Raw genomic sequence first — 24,090 nt, forward strand, 5'->3', positions numbered from 1 at the left:
TCCTATCATGGTAAAATATACACAATATAAAATTGACCATTTTTACCATTTTAAGTGTACAATTCAGTTGCATTAAGTATGTTTACACTTTTGTCAAACCATTACAACATCTAGCCAAAACATTTCTCTCCATATCTCTTAATTTACATGCATTGTGAAAAATACGTCCTTTATAAATGTTTATTTTACATGTTTCTACATGTATTTATAGAATTCATATTAAAAAAACAATTGAGTGAGAATAGAGTTGCATGAGATACTTTAAAAGTTTTTTATTTCCTGTTCTGATATTTCTTGCTGTGGGATCCTGTTCTGAATTCTGCTTAAGGAAACATGATAAAGTTTGCCCACATGACTGATACTTTCCCAAGACTTTGCTCTTGAGTCTATCGACCTTTCATTCAGAGATAATTATCTTCAAGCCTATCTCCCAACGAAACCTCCTCCTATAGCTTGACCGATATTATTCTTGTATGTCTTCTAAAATATGTTGGTGTTATAAAAGCTTCATATTAAAATTAAAGCTTGGGCCAATAACTTTATATTTTGAGCTAACACTTTATGATACTATAGACATACTTAGGCTTATGACTTGAACATTATTTTAAAAATTTATTTTGTATATCACATATATAACATGCTGTCATAAGAGATACACACACACATATAAATGGTTACTATAGTAGAACAAATTAACATACCCATCATCTTACTTATTCATTCTCCCCCAATTACCCCTGGCTCCTCCTCATGGCAAAGAAAGTTATAATCTACTCGTTCAGCAAAAATCCAAAGTACAATACACTATTATTAACTCTAGTCCTCATGTTGTATATTAGATCTTTTAACTTTTTTATCTTGTATTTTTGCTATTTTGTATCCTTTGACCTACATCTCCCCATTTTCTCTCCCATACCCTGACCCTTATAATCTTTCTTTTATTCTTTACGTGTTTTACCTCTTTTTTTAGATTCCACATATAAATAAGATCACACAATATTTTTATTTATATGCCTGGCTTATTTCACTTAGAACACTGTCCCCCAGGCCTATCCATGTTGTAGCAAATGGCAGGATCTCCTTTTTTAAGGTTGAATAGTATTCCATTATATGTGTATACCACAGTTTCTTATTCTGTTTGCCCACTGATGAACAACTACTTTGTTTTCATATATTGACTATTGGGAATAATGTTGCAATAAGCATGAAAGTGCACATATCTTTATGAGGTGATAATTTCATTTCCTTTGGGTATAGACCCAGAAAAGGGATTGCTGGGTCACATGGGGATAGAGCATTCTTTTGATATTAATTCAGAATAAAATCTGTAGAACTGAGTAAGACACCTCAGTTGGTACTGGTGAAATAAATTATATCTTCTTTCTTTAAGGGCAAAATAAAAGAGTCTTTTCCAACACAATGAAGTCACTCTTTTAACACTTTTTTCCAGAATAAATAAGTTGCCAGGGGGCATTAAGGAAAGAATTGATTATGGGATAGCAAAGGCAAGGAAATCAATAGATGCTAATAAATATAAGGAAAGAAAACTGTATCAAGGAAATCAATAATTATTAAGATAAAACAGCACATATTGTTACCTATTTTGTAATATTATGATCGTGTAGTAAATTCCATGCCCAGGAATGCACTGCAGGCAATCATTTTCTTGTATTCTGCATTGTCAGACTTCAGGTAGATTCTGGGTGAGTTCCATTTGCTTTATTTTAGAAATCATGAGATGAACACATCAGCAAAAATAACTAAGGATGTTTGGGCTTGAAAGGAAAATATTCCGGAGGGATGTGATATATGCCTTTAGCAAGTTGTAGAGCTGTCATGTAGAAGAGGAACTAGATGTATTCTGTGCTGCTTGAGAGGAAAAGAGCTATCAATACATAGTGTGAGTTACAGGAAGAAAGAATTCTGGTTTCATATATATACATATGTAGAAAAAAGATAAGAATAATACCATATATAAGAATGATAACTCATTAGATTGTGAGTTTCACATTACTGGATGAGTTAAAGCAGATGATGAGTAATGAACTGGTGGTGTTGGATTTGATTATGTCATTTGATGCACATGTATCTATAACATACGACCTGACAGGTCCTTTGCTATTGGGAGACTAAGATGAATCAAGTAGATCATCAAGTAGATCCCTATCTAGTAGGGGGAGCTCATCAGGTCTTCAGAAGATTATATGTGAGTTTTCTGGTATATAATCCTCTGATGCTACTATGGGACACTAGACTGATTGAAGGGATGAGAGCTTCTGGAAGAAAGAACTCCTGGAGGAAGTGGCTCATAAGTCCTATAGGAGAGTTAAGACATGATACAGTTAAGAAGTTGGACAATATGGCCTCTAAATTTCTTACTGAAGATAACCTGATAACTCTTCTTGTCTTTCAAACACATTAGCAAAAAATTTTAAAAATCATATATAAATGCAATGATGAACATAACATTTGAATAAATATTATTCAAGAATGTACTGCTATTTTAAAAAAATCCATTTTACATTTTAGGCTAATTTAACACTAAAATGAAATGAAACTCAGTAACTTTTCACATAAAATAATGCAAAATCTGCTCTCTCATAACTGTAATGTAACTGAGCTATGGAATTGAAAACAGAAACTTATATTCTCACTGCTGAAGTTACGTTTTGAGTGCTATCATTACTCTTTTTTATCCTTCACCTTATTAGCTATCTCTAACATATTTGTGCATTAAAATACTGTTTTTAATGTTTCCTCCAAATCTTTATTAAAAACAGTTAACAATGACTTGGTTAACATTGGAGTCTATGTTTAACTAGGAGAGATCTCTTTCAGGTCTAATCAAAAACATTTTCATGATACAATAGCTATAATACCCCTAGGTAAATACTAATAACCCCACCTTCTTCAAAATTACACCATGAGTATTTGGGTCAATAATGATGAAGATTACAAGAACTATGTTACATCATAATCTCTCCTGAAGGATAAACACTTATTTGCCATGTGTTACCTCAGCTAGCATTATGCACTACTTTATTTATTTTACTAATATTTATTAAGTGCCTACTATATGCCTGGCATTCTTCTAGCTAGCCATTTTCCAGGGAAGAAGAAAGTAAAGACAAAAGCCCCTGCCTTCAGCAACATACATTCAATTTGAGGAAACATAAAACAAACAGAATAAATAAGGGAAATATATAGTGTTTTCAATAGCTTAAAGACTAAGGAGAGAATGTTAGAGAAAGAAATATGAAATATTAATTAAGAGTATGTATGCTAGGCAGAACAATGATTGCCCAAGTATGCCCATGTCCTAACCCCCAGGACCTGTGAATATGTTATATTACATGGCAAAGAAGAATTAAGGTTCTAATCACATATAGTGGAGATGAGGTGATTATTCTTATTATATGGGTAGACTCTGTGTAATCACAAGGGTTCTTGTATGCAGAAGAAGGAAGCAGAAGGGTCAAAGTCAGAAAAAGATATGAAAACGCTAATCTGCTACTGCCTTAGAGGAAGGAAGAAGGAGGTCAGGAGCCAGGGAGTGCTGCCATTGTCTAGATGAACAGCATTTAGAAAAAAATCACAGCCCTACCCATGCCCTGCCCCTTGTTGGCCTCCTTACATCCAGAATTGTAAGATAGTAAGTTTATGTTGTTTTAGGCCAGTAGGTTTGTGGTAATTTGTTACAGAAGCAATCAGAAATTAATTTAGAAAGAAATTTTGGATAGAATGGCCAACACAGTCCTATGAAGATGACTTTTTAAAAAGATCTAAAGGAAGTGGAAGAACTACAAATGAGCATCCCTTGGAAAGAACATTTCTGGCTGGGGAAGACAGTGTGCAAGGCTGCAGTGAATGAGGGAGGGAGTTGTAGAAAAGAAGATCAGAGTTCAGCAGGAAGGTGAAGATTATGTGGGGGCTTTATTCTGAAAGGTGGGGACACTCTGTGATGACTTCAGAGTGGAGGAGCTCTGTGACCTGGCTTATGCTCCGACCTCACCATCATGGCTGCTCTATGGAGAGCAGACTGGTGGTCTAAGTCTCCTTTGAACTATAAACCTCATTGAGTGGAGAATAAAGCCATTTACCCATTGTTCATCTGCCAGTCCCCTGAGTTCATATAGTGCTGGTCTAAATCCCTAGAATTTGGAGAAAAGCAAAAAATTTTTTTGTCATATGCTATCTACAAAAAGCCATTTTCTTTTATGACATTATTCAGAATGATTAAGATAAAGCCTGGACTTGCCTCCCAGGTATTTAGCTCCAAAGTAAAAGAGGGATAATTTGAAAACAGACAATAACTTTTTTCAAGAAAACAAACTTCTTCTTTTGCAAAATAAGTAGCTATAGGGTAAAAGAAATCAGTGAAATAGATTCTTCAGGGCATATGTAGAAGATGGGGAGAAAGTACAAGAAAAAAATGAGAATAAAATCTATTTTTTGATTAAGATTCACAGAGAGTAGAATAAAAAAGAAAAGATATCACAAAATAATAAATTTACAGTGAACTAAAAAATTATGGTACATATAGGTGGAAAAGTAACATAGCTGTATTAAGAACAGGGAAACAGAAAAAACAGACATACTCTTGAAGTGGCGTCATTGTCTGGGATAATCCCCAAGGTTCCTCTTCCCATGCTGAGGAAATCAAGGATGCAGACACACAGGGAGTGAGGTTAAGAACGGAGGTTTAATAGGCAAAAGAAAGAGAAAGGCTCTCCTGCAGAGAGAGGGCACCCGAATGGGTTTCTGCTTCTGCAGTGAAATGCAGCAGGTTTTATAGATAAGCTTGAGGAGGTGATGTCTGATTTACACAGGGCACAAAAGATTGGTCAGACCAGGTGTACTGTTTGCATAAGGTGCGAAAAACTGGTTAGGGCTAGGTGTGCCATTTGCACAGTTTGTGAAAATCTGGCCACACCACCCTAATCTTTTGTTATGCAGATGGGTTCTCTACCTGGCTAGTGCCACGTTGCCTAGTTCTTTACTGTACATGTGGTGACAAAGAAAAGGGAAGACAGAGCCTCCATGTTGAACATGCCTGGCTCCTAGGTAGCCCTTTTCTCTCCACACAGCTGCTGGCATTCCCCCGAGCAAGCTTCCAGCTTGCTTATCTGTATCTGCAGCTCAATTTTTCAGGCTGCTCTTTGCTGGAAAAGAAATAATTTGGCGCTGCTTTTTATTAAAAGAGAAATTTTACCAAGGACTCTTTTACTCTTACTATCTGCCTAAATAATTTCTTTCTATCTCCTTTATCACTCTGAGCCAGACATTAACTAGATGCCAGAATTAGAAAAGAAAATAAAAAAACTTCTCTCTGTCCTAAAGTGGCTTTCTGTCTGGTAAAGAAAGGTAAACAGGCAACAAATCAAAACATGCAACAAAACATTCTACATGCTATGACTGAATCCTAGGGAGGGTATAGTCATTTCTTCCTGAAGCCATGCTGTGAGTCAGAAAAGGCTTCATGAAAAAAAAAAAAAAAGACTAAAGTGGAAGAAACCAGAAAGATGTCCACTAACAGGGCAGGCATTCATGGGGGAACTGAGAGAATGAGGACAAGAAGTTTGGAGAAGTTTAGGGACTCAGTGGACATGGAATGGTCGGAATAGCTGGAGCCTAAGCACTCAAATGTGTGCACTTCAAATGGCATCTTCTCACAAGCTTTGACCATTAGGAGAGGATGACTGGAATGAAGGCATTTCTTGTTGGAGTCTCACAATTCTTACTCTATTTATAGGGGCTAGGTAACATAACAATTCTGTGAATTGCATTATTCAAATGATCCCCTACCAACTTGTCATTTCTTTGAATAAACACTATCTTTAAATATATTTATTCATGTGAAATGGTATGATGGATCCTAGACTAGGATTCAAGTTATCAATCCTGACGTTCCTTCTGCCACCTATACCTTAGATAAGTCAAGCTTTCCATTATTCATACAGTTGCTACTATGCTCCTGAAAATGAATGTAAAAAGCATATCAATCTCATCTAATCTATCTGTCTATCAATCATCTATCTATCTATCTATCTATCTATCTATCTATCTATCTACCTACCTACCTCAGTAGTCTCAGGTAATAATAAGAATTAACTTCTATTAAGATACTGCAGGACATTTGAAAAGAGTTTGGAATTATTGAAGATAGTCTTCGAAATTGTAGTTGCATTTGTGACTGTCACCAAATAGATGCTAGCAGAAGGTCTATCACTATATCACTATCCATCTATCTATTTCTATAGCTATCTGTCTATTTATCTGGACAGAGAGAGTTGTGGAATTGTTTTTTTTTTCTGGTTATTTGCCAACCTATATAAAAAGCTATCTACTGGGATCCAGTTAGATTAAAACATTAAGATGCAATTGAACAGAGACAAAATAGGTATTATCAGAGTTAAGAGTAGATGTATATTTTTTCCGGTGATTCATAAAAATTGTCAAGACCTTTTCCATCACACTCACAGCCCTGCCCTCCTGCTCTACCCTGTTTCTGATGAGTGACGTCTCTGCTGCTTCTAGCCCTGCTGTTAGTGTAATGCTACCAACTGGATAGTATGTAGAACTTAGACAGAGGAAAGGATTGTATATGCAGTTTGAAAGTCAATTTCTAGTGATGACCAGGGTGTGCTTCCCGTGCCCCAGCACCACTTCCATTTAAGTACCGCTGTTCCAGAGGAAAAATAATGTAGTTATGTGTATATTTTTTTTGGAGTTGAAATCTGGGTACTAAGCCAAACTCCAAATTTAACATGAGAATCTTTAAACATTGCAGTTTATTTTAAAGTGGGAGAAGAACTTTTTCAAGAAGTTATTCTTTTCATAGTACCACATTTTTTATTAATTTCTCAACAATTAAGCAAAAAATGATTGCATCATCTTGGGAAAAGAAGATCTTTGCATCTTAATGTTTTAATCTAACTGGATCCCAGTATATAGCTTTTTATTTAGGTCAGCAAATAACCAGAAAGGAACAGCTCCACAATTCTGTCTCTCAGTCCAGATAGATATATAGATATAGAAATAGACTGATGGATAGTGATAGAAATAATTTTCATGTTGGAAATTTTCATGCTGGAAATGAATTAAGAAAGTTATACATAATTTTCTCATTGAAAATGAATTAAGATAGACTCAGTCAACAACAGGACAAGACATAATGCATATGAATCAAACCCAGGCATCTATCTAGAAAATATAAGCATTGTAAGTCAGGCAGAAGTCACAAAACTTAAGGTATGTAGAACCAGAACACTCATCAGTAGAGATGAAGAATCTTAGTTAAGAGACTTGGAAATGAAGCATCAGGAGCCTCAGCTGAAGAAAGGTCAAACACATTGGATTAAAAAGGTGTCACCCCATCTCTACTAAAATACAAAATAAGCCAGGCGTGGTGGCGCATGCCTGTAATCGCAGCTACTCTGGAGGCTGATGCAGGAGAATCACTTGAACCCAGGAGGCGGAGATTGCAGTGAGCCCAGATTGCACCATTGCACTCCAGCCTGGGCAACAAGAGAGAAACTCTGCCTCAAAAAAAAAAAAAAAAGTGTCAGTACAAATTGATAAATAAAGTAGCAGCAGCATAAATGAAGGCTGTCTTTTTTTTTGCAACAATTTCCTGCCAATAGTCAGAAGAAATCTCAGATTGTCAAATTTAAATCAGTGTTTGTTAAGTAGAAAGTACAGATAAAACAAGGATGTATGTTGGGTTTATGATTTGGATTCTATATGTTTGTTGATGGTTGATTTATTTTTGTTGATATTTGTTATTTATATATGCTACTTAAAGAAAGTAGCATGTTTCTTAAAGAAAGAAACAACACTATTAAAGCCAGCTGTGTTTAAAACAAATGCTGTCCAATCTCTCCCTAAAGCCATTGACTAAAGATTGGAATTTGGTATGAAATGTATTCATGATTTCATTTGAGAATAATCCAGGAGGTTTTGGTTCTTTTACTATGAATAAATAGGAATATAAACTATTTTTACACTTGGACACCAGGGCAGGAAATGAGGACAATATGTAAATATGTACATGTACTGTAAAGTTCACACTTATAAATTTAATTATTTAGAGATTTATTCACTCAGCCAGTCACTCATTCGGTTAATTGGTTTGCATACACTCATTGTGTTCCTTGTAAATGGCACTGTCCTGGATGCTGGAGAAACTTAGTGAAATATCTGTTGCTAAAATAACTAACGGGAATTCTGAAAGACAAAATAAAATATGTAATGAAGATATTGAATGCATTTTTAGAAAAGAAATTAGTATTTTTACTCTAGAAAATAAACAGAAAAACAAAGAAGAAAGTAGTAATAATTGGAAATTGCATATCATTTTAACCACTTCGCATTTTTTGTATTTATATTTTACCTCTAATTTTTAATGATTTCTTCTTTTTAAAGATAGGATCGTGCATATAAATCATGTCTAAATTGGTTTACTTATGAATGATGACTGCCTCTTAGAGGTGATACATTGTTCTTTAACCATATTTCTCATTGTGGCATGGCATTTTATTATGTAGCTGCTATAATATTTTAAATTATGTCCTAACCATTGGACATTTTGAATGTCTCACTTTTTAAAAGATACAATTTTAGCTATTATGTCTCTGTTAGTGACTCTAGGTAGAATCATGTTGTTGTTGCATTTTATTTTATTTCAGAAAACACAGCATTTGTGATATTTATTTTACATTATTGCTTTTATCCCTTAAGGTGTTATTAGAACAGCTTTGCCAAACATGGACAGAGAAGTCAAAGAACAATATCAAGTACTCATCCAAGCCAAGGATATGGGAGGACAGCTTGGAGGATTAGCCGGAACAACAATAGTCAACATCACTCTCACCGATGTCAATGACAATCCACCTCGATTCCCCAAAAGTATGTCACCTTTCCTGTTAAGCCTAAATTATTGCGGTTTAAAAAAATTTAATGGTGTCATTGAATGCTATAGGAATGAAAATCATTTTCCAGACACTTAGTCTTTAGGAAGCAGAAGCTAATGGATTAAAAATTACAAATCTTTTTTTTTTTTATACTTTAAGTTTTAGGGTACATGTGCAGAATGTGCAGGTTAGTTACATATGTATACATGTGCCATGCTGGTGCGCTGCACCCACTAACTCGTCATCCAGCATTAGGTATATCTCCCAATGCTATCCCTCCCCCCTCCCCCCACCCCACAACAGTCCCCAGAGTGTGATGTTCCCCTTCCTGTGTCCATATGTTCTCATTGTTCAATTCCCACCTATGAGTGAGAATATGTGGTGTTTGGTTTTTTGTTCTTGCGATAGTTTACTGAGAATGATGATTTCCAGTTTCATCCATGTCCCTACAAAGGACATGAACTCATCATTTTTTATGGCTGCATAGTATTCCATGGTGTGTATGTGCCACATTTTCTTAATCCAGTCTATCGTTGTTGGACATTTGGGTTGGTTCCAAGTCTTTGCTATTGTGAATAGTGCCACAATAAACATAGGTGTGCATGTGTCTTTATAGCAGCATGATTTATAGTCCTTTGGGTATATACCCAGTAATGGGATGGCTGGGTCAAATGGTATTTCTAGTTCTAGATCCCTGAGGAATCGCCACACTGACTTCCACAATGGTCGAACTAGTTTACAGTCCCACCAACAGTATAAAAGTGTTCCTATTTCTCCACATCCTCTCCAGCACCTGTTGTTTCCTGACTTTTTAATGATTGCCATTCTAACTGGTGTGAGATGATATCTCATTGTGGTTTTGATTTGCATTTCTCTGATGGCCAGTGATGATGAGCATTTTTTCGTGTGTTTTTTGGCTGCATAAATGTCTTCTTTTGAGAAGTGTCTGTTCATGTCCTTTGCCCACTTTTTGATGGGGTTGTCTCTTTTTTTCTTGTAAATTTGTTTGAGTTCATTGTAGATTCTGGATATTAGCCCTTTGTCAGATGAGTAGCTTGTGAAAATTTTCTCCCATTTTGTGGGTTGCCTGTTCACTCTGATGGTAGTTTCTTTTGCTGTGCAGAAGCTCTTTAGTTTAATTAGATCCCATTAGTCAATTTTGTCTTTTGTTGCCATTGCTTTTGGTGTTTTAGACATGAAGTCCTTGCCCATGCCTATGTCCTGAATGGTAATACCTAGGTTTTCTTCTAGGGTTTTTATGGTTTTAGGTCTAACATTTAAGTCTTTAATCCATCTTGAATTGGTTTTTGTGTAAGGTGTAAGGAAGGGATCCAGTTTCAGCTTTCTCCATATGGCTAGCCAGTTTTCCCAGCACCATTTATTAATTAGGGAATCCTTTCCCCACTTGCTTGTTTTTCTCAGGTTTGTCAAAGATCAGATAGTTGTAGATATGCGGCGTTATTTCTGAGGGCTCTGTTCTGTTCCATTGATCTATATCTCTGTTTTGGTACCAGTACCATGCTGTTTTGGTTACTGTAGCCTTGTAGTATAGTTTGAAGTCAGGTAGTGTGATGCCTCCAGCTTTGTTCTTTTGGCTTAGGATTGGCTTGGTGATGGGGGCTCTTTTTTGGTTCCATATGAACTTTAAAGTAGTTTTTTCCAATTCTGTGAAGAAAGTCATTGGTAGCTTGATGGGGATGGTATTGAATCTAAAAAAAAAAAAAATTACAAATCTTCAGGGTTGAACATGTTGATGAGATTCATGCCTAGTGTTACTTTAGTAAAAAATAGTGAGCCAATAGTTGAAGTATTGGTCTTATGCTATCAATTTTTATTAAAGTAACATATTCAAAATAAGTTGGGATCTTACCCTAATATTTTATTAACTGAGAAAGTAATATAAATGTCCCAAATCTAATGTAATATGGAGCCTCATGGTTTTGACACATATCCCACCATATTAGATGCTATGTCATATAATTAACATTAGAATTCTGTGCCTTCTTTTTGGTGATTATATGTGTTGAATCATTTCCAAATATTTTCATGTATCAGATGATATTGATGCTATTTACATTACTTTAGTTCTGACTAGTTATTTCCTTTTAGTTTTGTAATAGATGAAAATTGCTATAGTTTCTATGATAATAGAGTAATTCACACCTATGTCTTCTCTATAACTCTGTGTTTCTTGTTGAAAATGAGTTCTCACTTGTGTTACATTTAGTTTTCTGTTGCAGTATTACATCTAACACCAATCACTACCTGTTTTATTCCTGGTGCATTTTCAAGGATCATTTCAGTGTCCCCAGGACTTAGAATACAGAAGCTGCATGTTTCTGTCACTGGTTGTATAAGGATCTTAATTAAGTCACTAGGCAGTCATTTGCATAAACAGTCAAAGAAACACAGTTTTTTCTCTTTCCACTCCAGGAGAGTTTACGAGTTCATCTACTAAAATATATAATATTGAGGATATTTAGCTAAATGAACATTTTATTTATTCCTTTGGCTATATGTAAGTTTTTCCATATTTTACTACTTTGTCATTTTTTTCTTAAAATCATGAACCTATATTTTACTGATGGAAATGTTTTAGTTTAGTGACCAAATGTCTGAAGGCCAAATGCTTTGAGTGGCAATTAGAAATAATTACACTTTAATGGATATGTTAATTAGCTTGACTGAGCCATCCCACTCCCAATAAGTATACACATTTAAAAACATGTTGTATATATTAAAGGTGAACAATTTCTGTTTGTCAATTAAAATAATTAATTAAAGAAAAAATAATTCTACTTTTGCATATAAATGTATCTGACAAATGGCTACTATATAATATGCTATGATTAATAACACAGAGAGTCTTAAAGCAATACTTTTCCTTATTTTGTTATTAAGGAAAACAGGAAAAAAGAGATTTAAAAGGAGAAAGAAATAATGCATTTGTTTCTCTAATATATGGTGTGACTAATATGATCTCGACACTAAAAACACTGAATTTTTATTTTTTTAACCACTTAAGTGTGGCAAGCTGTAATAGCTAGTTGAGGAGGACAGATTGGGAGACTGCTTGTACATAAAAAGTGGCATTGTGAAATTGGGCGCTGTTTTGGGTTTTGTGCACATGAAATATGTTCAATCTAGAGTGTAGGAAATAGCCAGTGTATTATTAGGTAATGTCAATATCCTCATTCACATGGGTGATAGTGAGGATTCCTATATCAGGGATACAAAGTTACAGCAAGTGGAAGAATGCAATCCATGTGGGTATGGATGAAGGCTGGTTTGTAGAAGTTGGACTTGAGACCCTGACAAATAGCCTGGGCAAAGGGGCATGATGACAATGGCTCAATGGCAAAGAAGCTAGAGTATGCTTAGGAAACCAAGATGGCGTCCTTTACTCCCACTGAAACAAGATGGTCATTTTCGGATCTTAACAAATGAAAAGAGTATCTGAATAAAGTAGTAGTCCTGCTTGGCATTTATTCAAGGTTGAATCTACAGGTCTAAGGGAAAGTCTCTGAGATGTACTTGCACAAAATGTAGAGGATAAGGGCATTGGAACTTTGTTTTGTTTTGTTTTTGTTTTTTTGAGATGGAATCTCACTCTGTGGCCCAGGCTGGAGTGCAATGGCATGATCTCGGCTCACTGCCACCTCCGCCTCCCAGGTTCCAGCAATTCTCCTGTCTCAGCCTCCCAAGTAGCTGGGATTGCAGGCGTCTGCCACTACACCCAGCTAATTTTTTAATTTTTATAAGAGACGGGGTTTCACCACGTTGGTCAGGCTGGTCTCGAACTCCTGACCTCAGGTGATCCACCTGCCTTGGCCTCCCAAAGTGCTGGGATTACAGGCATGGGCCACCATGCCTGGCCAGCACTGGAACTTTTAAAGCATTTACATATGTGTCAAGAACTTTATCATTACTATCTTGATTTCCTTTTCACATCAATACTCTAAGATCACTATTTTCCACATATTACTGTTAAGAAACTGAGGCCTATAAAGAATAATAACTTGCTGAAGATCAACAAAATTAACTGACTTATCAAAAAATCTGAAGTTCAAATTCCTTCCAGTTTAATGTCATATTAAAATAAAAGTTATTAGTTTCCTTTATCTGTCACTCTACAATCTTAGAGCATATCTGCAAAAAAATCATGGCGTATGTTGTCACCACTCATAAACAGGAAAATGAGAGGACAGAAGAAATCTATCAAGGAGATCACTGTGATCAAATTATTTTCTGCTTGTATTACATGAACACTTGGACTATTGTCTGAAACTATAACGGGTGGGGGATATTTTTGAACCAGGAGAGAGAAGAGGTTTTCACATTTTGAATGAATAAAAAATTCATCTCCCTGAAATTTTACATGTTTTTATATTAAGACCTTTTTACTACACTGTCATTTTGAATTACATCCTTTAGAGGAAAAAACAGAACAAAACATTTATAAAGAGAAAAGCCAATTCTTTAAAAGCCAATGCTCTTTTTGCAGGAATATTTCTCATGTGGCACAATTAACCGTCAAGTGTGATATAGAATTACAAACTGAAATAATATCCTTTTCAATGTGGAAGTCAACAAAATATATTCCATACATACATAAGAAAGAATTTCCCACAACTAACTATATTTGTTCGTGACTCTTAAGCACTTACGCTAAAAAAAAAAACCTTTCTGCAGATGAACTTTATGAGATACTCTTCTCATTGCTTAAGCTACACAAATTAAGTTCTTAAAATTTACTAATTGTAAAGCATTTTGGCTTTGTGTATGTGACCTCTTGAGATGGAAAAAAATGTAAATGGCATAGGCATTTGTATCATGCATGTATAGTTTGCTATTTTATTGTTGTTGTAAAATATATAGTTTCTGAGATATCACATACCAGATATCACTGCCAATTTGATATGATGATGTGATGAGGATCTAGACTAATAAATCACTGTGTGTCATGCACTACAGAAGGTGAGTTGCACATATATTCCCATTTAACTCTCATTATGGCAGTATAGCATTTTCTCACTTTTGGAAATAAAGGAGCAAGGCTATATTATTATGAATGGTTGAATACATAACTTGTCCAAGACCCTAACTTCTTAGCACTCTCCCTCTTTCATGGTAATTTGCTTTCAATGCCTGTGTTTTCTCCCAAAAGATCCTGCAGATAACCCAGAAAACGGTCTTCAAATAAAGGTAGTAATATTGTTTCAGAAATAGAAATGATACATGGCATATTACAAGAGCGGTAACTGAAGTTATGTAAAGACAAAATAGTTTCTTTACAAAATGTTTTCCATAGAATTAAATAGCTTCCATCTACTACAATCAAGGATATCTGTAGAGGATTTCCATCTGTTAAAATAAGCTACAGAAAAGTGCTGATGGCTTCCAATATATGAATTTTAAAGGACAAAACCATCTAACAAGCTGATCTAAATTATACATTATAAGATTAAATCAATTAAGTGATGCCGTTAATTAACATTTGGCAAAATATTCGTAGTTTTCCCAGTTGGTCGCTTTTTCTGTATAATAATTTTGTAAGAAATAGGAAAACAAATTAAGTAAAATAAAGTACTCTGTATACAACATTTGATGAAAAGAGAGTTTTCCATTATAGAAAATGTGAAGGAGTGTGTGTGTGTGTGTGTGTGTGTGTGTGTGTTTTCCTTTCTATTTCAATATAATAATAGATAAGATAATTGTATGGTAAACAGATTTGAACATAGAAAATAGTACGTCAATAATCGTTCTAAGAAAATTTCTTACTCATAAATACAACAACACTTTAAAGCAATTCTCTGTTTTGATTAAATATCTACAAACGTGTTTATATTGACAGTTTCTATTAAGAGCTATATTATTTTTGATTCTGTTACAAGTCAGTAAAACATCATTTACACAATAATTGCAGAATAAAACATAGTTGTATTATATCATAGTTTTTTAACTTGTTAACACCTGAAGATATAAAAATTCTTATTATTCTGAAATTAACATAAAAAATCAAAATAAAATTGAAGTAGTAAAAGCATCAGCCAGAATGTTTACAGAACAGTGAACAATATTTTGACTTTGTTTACGTCAGCTGTCAGATTAAAAACAACATATATATGTATGTACGTGTATATATGTACACATATATATGTCTATATGTTTTTTCTTCTCCTTTAGATTTATGACATAGAAAGACTACAAGATGTCCAAGTTAATTATTGAATTATTAAAGATAATATGCCAATAACTATACATTTATTCAGTTAAAAATATTGATATGTTTAAGTAAAATGTATTTTATCTTTTCATCCTGTCATTAATGTTTTTGGCAGCTAGGCTTAGATTGGTTCTTTTATGATCTTGAAATCTAACATAGGTCTTTTTTTTAAAGAAATGTTTTTTAAAATATGTAACTTATAAAGATTTTCTTAGAATAAACATGAATTCAGCTACATCTTGATATGGCCACGAAGTGTATTTCTTTGTTTACTATTTGGCATTCTTAAACTTGGAAAATGGTAAGCTACTAGCCTTAAGTTTTCTTGATAAAACCATATAATAAGTCATTTTGCATAAATAGTGAAAAGCTAATTGAATTTTGACAGTTACATTTACCATATAAAAACACACCTTTACACTTTGTCAGGTACTTAATGTTTGACTGTCTTAATATCTGAGATTGCCTGCTAAAAACAAGTGTTCTGTGATGTAAATTCATTTGTGTATATATATGTGTATACATATATATATACACACACATACGTAACATATATATACAGTCTGAGCATTCATAATTCTTTATAAATTGTTATAAAGCTAAGTGTATGTGTGTGTGTATATATATAGGTATATTCATATAGTCTCAAAGTCATGAAATCATATTCTAGGATAAAATATTTCCTGTTATTTGAGTCCAGAGAAGGCAATCTGCTACCCACAATGTACTGCTGACTTTGTTATTGTTGTGAGTAAATTATATGCCTCTCTCACCTCCCACATTTCCTGGAAAGTCTGGTTAAGAGTCTATTGCCTGCCTGCACAACAAGTGCAAACAACTGATAACACCCCCAGCATACACATAAATGATTCCCCAGAGGGTGAAACAAAGGTGAATTGCCGCTCTTATCACTATCTCCAGTATGCTCTCTTAAGTAAATAGATGGAAAATAAAAAGATGGTAGCAAGTACTCTGAAAGAAAATACCAAGGAAGTATGGCTAAAATAATGGCTCTTATGTGAAATCTACAACTATTAAATGAGGGTAACTACTTCAGCTTATTCAAATAATTGAGGTTGAAGGGATGGTGTGGGCCAATTTGATCAGCAAGGTTAATGTATAATTATCTAACATATAATTTAATAAAGAAGTTTTGACTACAAAATGCATGGTAAGGTTTTCCTTAATCGAAAGCAGGTGGAGGTTTTAAATAGTAATACACAAAGTTCATGATATGTTAATGTTTCAATTATACAAATATATGTTCGTTTCTAAAATGTAGTACTGGTGCTTGTTCAGCATCAATTTTAGTATACAGTTTAGTTCTTACAATTCTATTTCTACTAATGTTTAAGTAATTTCCAACAGTTAACACTTTGCTAGCATTCTTTGATAACAAATTTACCTAATCTGCTGTTTTTAGGGCCATGCTTTTCTTCTAAATATCTTCCATGTAGGAAGAGAATGTAACTTTCAAAAGTAGTATTTGGGACATTATTAATATTTTTAATCTAGATTATTTAGATAGTGTACATGAATATATTACCCTTTTGGTCAATACTTCCCAAAGATATGAGTAAGACAGAAATAGACAAATAGAACTTTGATGTTGTGTGTGTTTATGTGTATTCATATATATGAGATATATATGTTATATGAATTGTGTGTTATGTGTATGTGTATCCTCTCACTTCGGTGGAAACATTTAAAGGGCATAAAAAATAAAACTGCAAATCTAAGCATTTAAAAATGTTAAACAAAAAGCTATGACCTTGTATTCAGGTACTACCTGCGTCTCATAACAATTTTAGGCATGAGTAATAGAAATAGAGTCATCACATTTGATGACACTATCCCTGTTTTTGAAAAATAAGCAAAGATACATTATAAAACCAGCTTTTTTCTAAGTAGAATAAACACATCTAATTTAATTACCAAAAAGCTCTTTTGTCTACTTCAATAAAAGTAAAAATGAATACGTGCTGAAGGTAAAGCATGGCAATGAGAACATAGACCCTATTCTCCAGTAGATCTTACAGTGGCTCTCAAATTATATTTGCCTGAAGAATCCCTTGGGATCCCATATCCCCAGTGAGGGAAGTTCTGTTTCAACTGACATAGCTTGGACCTAAGAAATCTAAATTTTAGATAAGTTTTGTGGTAGATTCTGATACAGGTAGTCTACAGAGCTAATCTGAAGATCACTGGTTTACTGTGGTGAGCCAGCAAGTGCTGATTCCTTGAATCATTTGTATGCATATATATGAGATACATGATATACATATATTCTATATCATATATCATATATTAATGTTTGATATATATTACATATAATATATACCATAGATTATTTAATATATTATGTATAATATATGCCATATATTATATAATATATTACATATAACATATGCCATATATTATATAATATATTACAAATGATATATGCCATATATTATATAATATATTACATATGATATATAATATATGATATATATTATATAATATATTATATAATATATTATATTATATATAATAATATATAACACATATTATATTATATATCTTAAATATTATATTACATATATTATATTATATTATAATATATCATATATTATATGATATATTATAATATATAATAATATAATATATCATATATCATATATCATATATATCATATTATATAATATATTATATGATATATATTAATATAATATATATAATATATATCACATATTATATGATATATATTATATTATATATAAATATAATATATATCATATATATTATATGTATCATGTGTCTCATATATAATAAGCATTTCCATTACTCATTAAATTGAATAAGTTAATAAGTTAATTGTGTATCTCATGAGAATATTTTGTATTCATGCAAAATTGTATTCCTACAGGTATATTTGGGTAAAGACTAAATATTAAAATCTATTCATTTTAAACTAACTAAACAAACAAACACTCATAGATAGTGGTATATCTTGTTTAGACATCTTCCAAATAGCTTAACAATGTCACATACAGGTGCTTTGAGGCTAACATTGGAAATGAATGCAATTTGAATGCAAGCTCAGTGAAAAACACTGTGCTCCAGATTCTCCTATAAGGAGATCATGAGTTTTACTGGGCTCTATATAGGCTGATGTAAGCATATAAAAAGAAAATTAGCAAATTTAAAAAATAATTTGTCATGGCTATTATTACAAATATCACATTGTCATTTGCTAACGAGAGCATGAATCATTTTTAAGTGGTGCTGAAAATTTTTGTTGACTTACTTAGTTCTGTTCACCATGTCCTAAAGGACAAAGATTGCAACATGGCTGTTTCATGGTGCCATTAGCAGAGTCTCAGAAGAACCTAGCATATGAGCAAAAATATTGACAGGTCCCTTAGAAATCTGACCTTTAGTTTTAAATTATTTTTCTGAAAGATATTAAATAATGCTTAAAATTGAAGTGATATTAAAGATATTGCCCCTAATCTTACCAATGTTATAAAAAATAATGTTAAAGGCCATGGGTCCATTTAATACTTATAATATTTGTTAATGTTAATCTGTCTACTTTCCAGCTCACTTTAAGTGACTTTTTTAGAAATTAAAATATTGGCAGGGTGGCATAAATAATGTAGTGTTATGTAGTCTACCATACAAGTCAAATATGAGACTTTACCTATGACAGAATAAAACCTGTAAGTTCCTAAACAGGCAAACAAATTAAAACATAAAACCTGAATTGGAAAGCTCTTCCATCCCCACCTTTTGGCCTTCCTGCAAAAATACGAGAAAATTGTCTCTTTTGACAATCCCCCGAGAATCAGGGCAAGTACATGGATACAGAAACAGAACTTAGCCAACTTAGTAATAACAAAACATCTAGGCCTCTGGCTGTGATCTACCCATACCTCTCCTTTACTTACTAAGTCCTCAAGTTCACAAGTCCTTAGCCTGCTTTTCTGAATTTGGCTGCTGGAGCTGCATTAGCCAGTTCCCTGATTTCCACAGGTGGTACACTTGCCACTTCTCTTTAGAGAATAGGGCGATCATTATAGAGAGAAAAGCAGCTCACATATATTGCACCTGTGCTATGTAAAGACACCATTAAAATTGTATATTAACTTCCTTAATCCGTATGAGTAGGTTCCGTTTATTTGTACATTTTTAGAAGAGGAAACTGAAAGAAAAAGAGATAGTGAGAGATGGGGCCAGAAACTTTGTAGTTACATGTATGATACAGCAGAACGTAAGTGGATAGCACATTAGAGCTATGGTATTGATGTTTATGAAAATATAGATTACTGCTCCCAACATCAGAATTGTCCCAGTAGCTAGGAGTAGGAGCCCTGTATGTGACTATGGGGCTTTCAATCCACTGCTCCACTAATCAAAGCTAAAAAGACATTGTTTTAAAGTCTCATTGTATGTTGTTTTTTGTTTGTTTGCTTGTTTTTGTTTTTGTTTTTGTTTTCTTTTTTTGAGACAGAGTCTTTCTCTGTCGCTCTGGCTTGGAGTGCAGTGGTGCCATCTCGACTCACTGCAACCTCCACCTCCCAGGTTCAAGCAATTCTCTGCCTCAGCCTCCCGAGTAGCTGGGATTACAGGCACCCGCCATCATGCCCGGCTAATTTTTTTTGTATTTTTAGTAGAGACAGGGTTTAACCATCTTGGCCAGGCTGGTCTTGAACTCCTGACCTTGTGATCCACCCACCTCAGCCTTCCAAAGTGCTGGGAATAGAGGCTTGAGCCACCATACCTGGCCTCTGTGAGTATTTTTAAGCTTATAAAGTGATTCGTAAAGCACAGAGGGCCTAGGGTTTTAGAAAGGTACAGATGGGAAACACAGCTCTGCTATTTACTCACTGGGGCCTGACTAAACTGAATAAACTCTCACTGATGCAAAGCTTTTACATAATCAAACAGAGATAATAAATAGAGTGATCAGCTATACTCATGTGCCAGAGATAATTCCATTTTATACCTATGGCCCCAAATTAATTACTCATACTGATTTGTTTTACTCTCAAAAGTGGCTCTGTTTGGCTTATAAATTATATAGCCATATTCATAATAATATACTGTGCTTCTGGGAGAATTAGGTAAATCAATACAACTAAAATATCTGACAGTAAAGATGTTTATTTTTAATTTTTTCCTTCTCCTTGTCCCTCTTATATTTTCCTCTCTTTCTCTTTTCAACGTGCTTGAGTGGAGATGAACAAGTGGTGGTTGAAAATGGAGGATCCTCAAAAGAGAAGCAGAGAAGTGAGAGTCAAAGAAGCATTTCCTTTTTTTTTTTTTTTTTTTTTTTGAGAAGGAGTTTCACTCTTGTCACCCAGTCTGGAGTGTAATGGTGTGATCTTGACTCACTGCAACCTCCACCTCCTGGGTTCAAGTGATTCTCTTGCCTCAGCCTCCCAAGTAGCTGGGATTACAGGCACCCACCAACATACCCAGATAATTTTTGTATTTTTAGTAGAGATGGGGTTTCACCATGTTGGCCAAGCTGGTCTTAAATTCCTGACCTCAGGTGATCCACCTGCCTCGGCCTCCCAAAGTGCTGGGATTACACGTGTGAGCCACCACACCAGGCCCAAAGAAACATTTCTAAGAGACAAAAACATAGAAGTGATCAACGAGGTTTGGAGAATGGATATATTTAGCCCGATTAAAAAAGACATAACTTTATTTAAGTCTTGGGTATAAGAAAACCCAGATAGGAGAATGAAGTTATGAGGAGAACTTTAAACACACCCTCCTCAATCCTTTAATACATAGATTTCTGACAGCAGCGGCAATCTTTAGTCACAGATGTGAAAGCATCCTAAAGTCACCATTTATTTCACATGGTTTACATTTCTCTATTTCATATTTGCCTTGTTATTGGTCTTAGAAATTATATAGACAAGGAAATGAGACTTCTAAAGTAGTTTTTATGAAAGTTAACAAGAATCTGAGCAATACTAAAAACTATGAAAATGAAAGACTTGGTACATAAGAAATATATTTTGTTAACAAATGCCAGACACAAGGGAATATATCATTTGATGAATAATGTTTCGTTCATTGCAAGTATAGAGGATAAAAAAATTATCATTTTCATTTTGCACTGCATAAAGAAGATACAATTTTAATTTCTCCTCTTTAAAAGCTAGTGTAAAAATAGGGAGTGGTTTTTGCTTTTGGTTTTTGGTTTTTGTTTTTTATTTTGAGATGGAATCTCTGTCTCTCACCCAGGCTAGAGTGTGGAATGCAGTGGCACGATTTGGCTCACAGCAGCCTCCGCCTCCTGGGTTCAAGCTATTCTCCTGCCTCAGCCTCCTGAGTCATTGAGATTACAGGTACGCACTACCACACCTGACTAATTTTTGTATTTTTAGTAGAGACAGGGCTTTGCCATGTTGGCCAGACTGGCCTCAGACTCCTGACCTCAGGTGGCTGCCTGCCTCGGCCTCCGAAAATGCTGGGATTACAGGCATGAGCCACTACACCCAGAGAGGTAGGGAGATTTTCAAGTTAATGCACATTTACACTACTTGGAGTAAAAACAATATATACCTAAATATTTAGACCATTGCAAAAAAAAAAGACATAGGATTTAAAGGGTTGTAAGCATACAAATGTGAAACAAATAAAATTGCAAAGACAAAAGAAAAAAAAAATCATCAAAATGTGGCTTTAGGTTGTCCCTGAAAGAATAATAGATTTTATACATAGAAATATGTAAAGTAGAACACAAGTAAAACATTTTAGGTAAAAGCAACAAAACAGGGATGACATAGAAAATATTAAAAAAATAAAATGCAGGAAAAGACAGAAAATTTAAACCATTGTGTCCATATGTGATACACGAATATATGATGAATATTCACAAATCAAATTTGCAAATTGGTGAATGGGTTGTTATTGAAGGAATTAGTTTTGTCTAAAAGAAAGCAAAATATACATGGGAAGAGACCATTACCAAATTTCATCTTTTTTAGACTACTCTCCTGTGTCTCAGAAGAAAACCAGTGAGAAGTCAAACTTGTGAGTAAATAAATATCCCCAGCTAACTTAAAATTTTCGGTGTTTTTGGCCAGGCTCAGTGGCTCAGGCCTGTAATCCCAGCACTTTGGGAGGCCGAGGCAGGTGGATCACTTGAGGTCAGGAGTTCGAGACTAGCCTGACCAATATGGTGAAACCCCGTCTTTACTAAAAATACAAAATTAGCTGGCCATGGTGGCATGCAACTGTAGCCCCGGCTACTTGGGAGGCTGAGACAGGAGAATTGCTTGAACCCGGAAGGTGGACGGTGCAGTGAGATGAGATCCTGTCACTGCACTCCAGCCTGGGCAACAGAGTGAGACTCCATCTCAAAAAAAAAAAAAATTCATTGTTTTTCAAAGTTTATTTTGTAAGGTGTTAAATTTATTTATAATTTATGAAAAAACTTTTAGTGTTGCTTGTGGCATATTTTTGTAAAGTTATTAGGCAGTATCACTGAGAATTTTCCATTTACCATATATTGTTAAATGGATCAGAGATTACCTAAAGACAACATAAACAAAGGTTTAAATATTCAATGGAGGTTTTAAGAGAATATTAAATGTACTTCATGAAATATATAACAATGAAAAATTATTGATGCACTTGAAATGTGAACTGTTGCCAAAATTGCCATCATGTTTATTATTGTGTAACAAGAATAGTGATTATATAAATCACTTATGTTAAAAATACATACTTTGGAGAATCAGAAACCCCAATTTTTCTGAAAATCATTAAGTAATATAAGTTGGTTTTGTACCATAGCCTATTTGGAATTGGGTTGGTTGGAATTTCTGATGCATTTGCTTTAAAAAATAATGTTACAATGGACAACTAGTTTTGCAGATATGCATTTATTAAACATAATAAGTAGTAGAACTATAGTATTAAATGTAATAATTCGTACTTTAATGTTGTGAGCTTTGTAAGAAGAAAGGAAGAACTGGAAAAACAGAGATGTAATAAGTTTTCCTTTCTTTCTTGGGTGCAGTAGCAGAATTATTTTATGTTTAGTGCCCCATCCTCTTCTAGAACCTTGTCACATCTCCTAATGACCTTTTTTTTAGATGTTTTCATGGATTTTTCTCTCCAATCACTGAAAAGGGAAACTTTCCCCAAGTGTGCCCAATCCACTCAATACTTAGTAAATTGAAATTTGCATCACTCAGTCTAGCTAAAATTAAGAATTTTGAATTTTCTGAATTTTAAAAGATCTTATGGATCAACCAAATATTGTATCTATTTGGTTGACTTTCAGGCAGCACAACCAAGTCAACAGAAGTGGGCAGACAAAATGAGGAACTATGTTTTCAATCAGAGATACTACTTGCTTGACTCACCTCATGGCCATTAGCCCCCAGCTTGCTCATTTGTAGACTGATAGTAGGTTCTACCAGATCAGCAGAACCAATTGTGCCTTTTTCTTCTCAACTCTGTGTTCAAGACATCACAATAGTAGCTTGATATAGGTCATGGTGGGAGCTCTTACACCACAGCAATGAACAGACCCTGAAAATCAGGGCTTATACCTGTTTTTTCTCCCTATCCCAATATAGTTCTAAAATATTTACCAGGATATAACTGACTGGAAGTTACAGTAATAGCAGGTATCTCATAGTCTTGATGTGAAGATAAAATTAGTTAATAATGGAAACGTGCTTAGAAAAGTGCCTGGAAAATAGAAAGCACTATATAAGTGGTTGCTGTTACTAAGTGTCTATTCCACTTAAAGAATAATTTCTATTTAAAAATTTCTTCCTTTCCTTCATGTTGACACACATGGATTTTCTAAAAGGGTAATTTCCCTGCTACATGAAAGAAGACAATGAGTTTTTACCTAGGAGTGATGGAAATGACCTCTCTATCCTTGCTGTGCAGAATGGAAAGACATCTCAGGCCAGCGGAAGAAAATAA

General features: G+C 34.2%; 1 protein-coding gene across 5 annotated transcripts in view; it reads left to right on the forward strand.

Annotated features, from left to right (window-relative positions):
* The window catches only part of CDH12 (cadherin 12), a 1,104,089-nt gene that overhangs the window by 1,002,081 nt on the left and 77,918 nt on the right, over nucleotides 1–24,090 (forward strand). For all 5 annotated transcript variants that reach the window (XM_055367890.2, XM_055367891.2, XM_055367892.2 and 2 more), the window contains one exon: nucleotides 8,740–8,907. In XM_055367890.2, the coding sequence (XP_055223865.2) occupies nucleotides 8,740–8,907 (168 nt within the window). The remainder of the gene's footprint in view (nucleotides 1–8,739; nucleotides 8,908–24,090) is intronic.

This window comes from Gorilla gorilla, chromosome 19 (assembly GCF_029281585.2).
Source record: "Gorilla gorilla gorilla isolate KB3781 chromosome 19, NHGRI_mGorGor1-v2.1_pri, whole genome shotgun sequence".
Classification (NCBI taxonomy): Eukaryota; Metazoa; Chordata; class Mammalia; order Primates; family Hominidae; genus Gorilla; species Gorilla gorilla.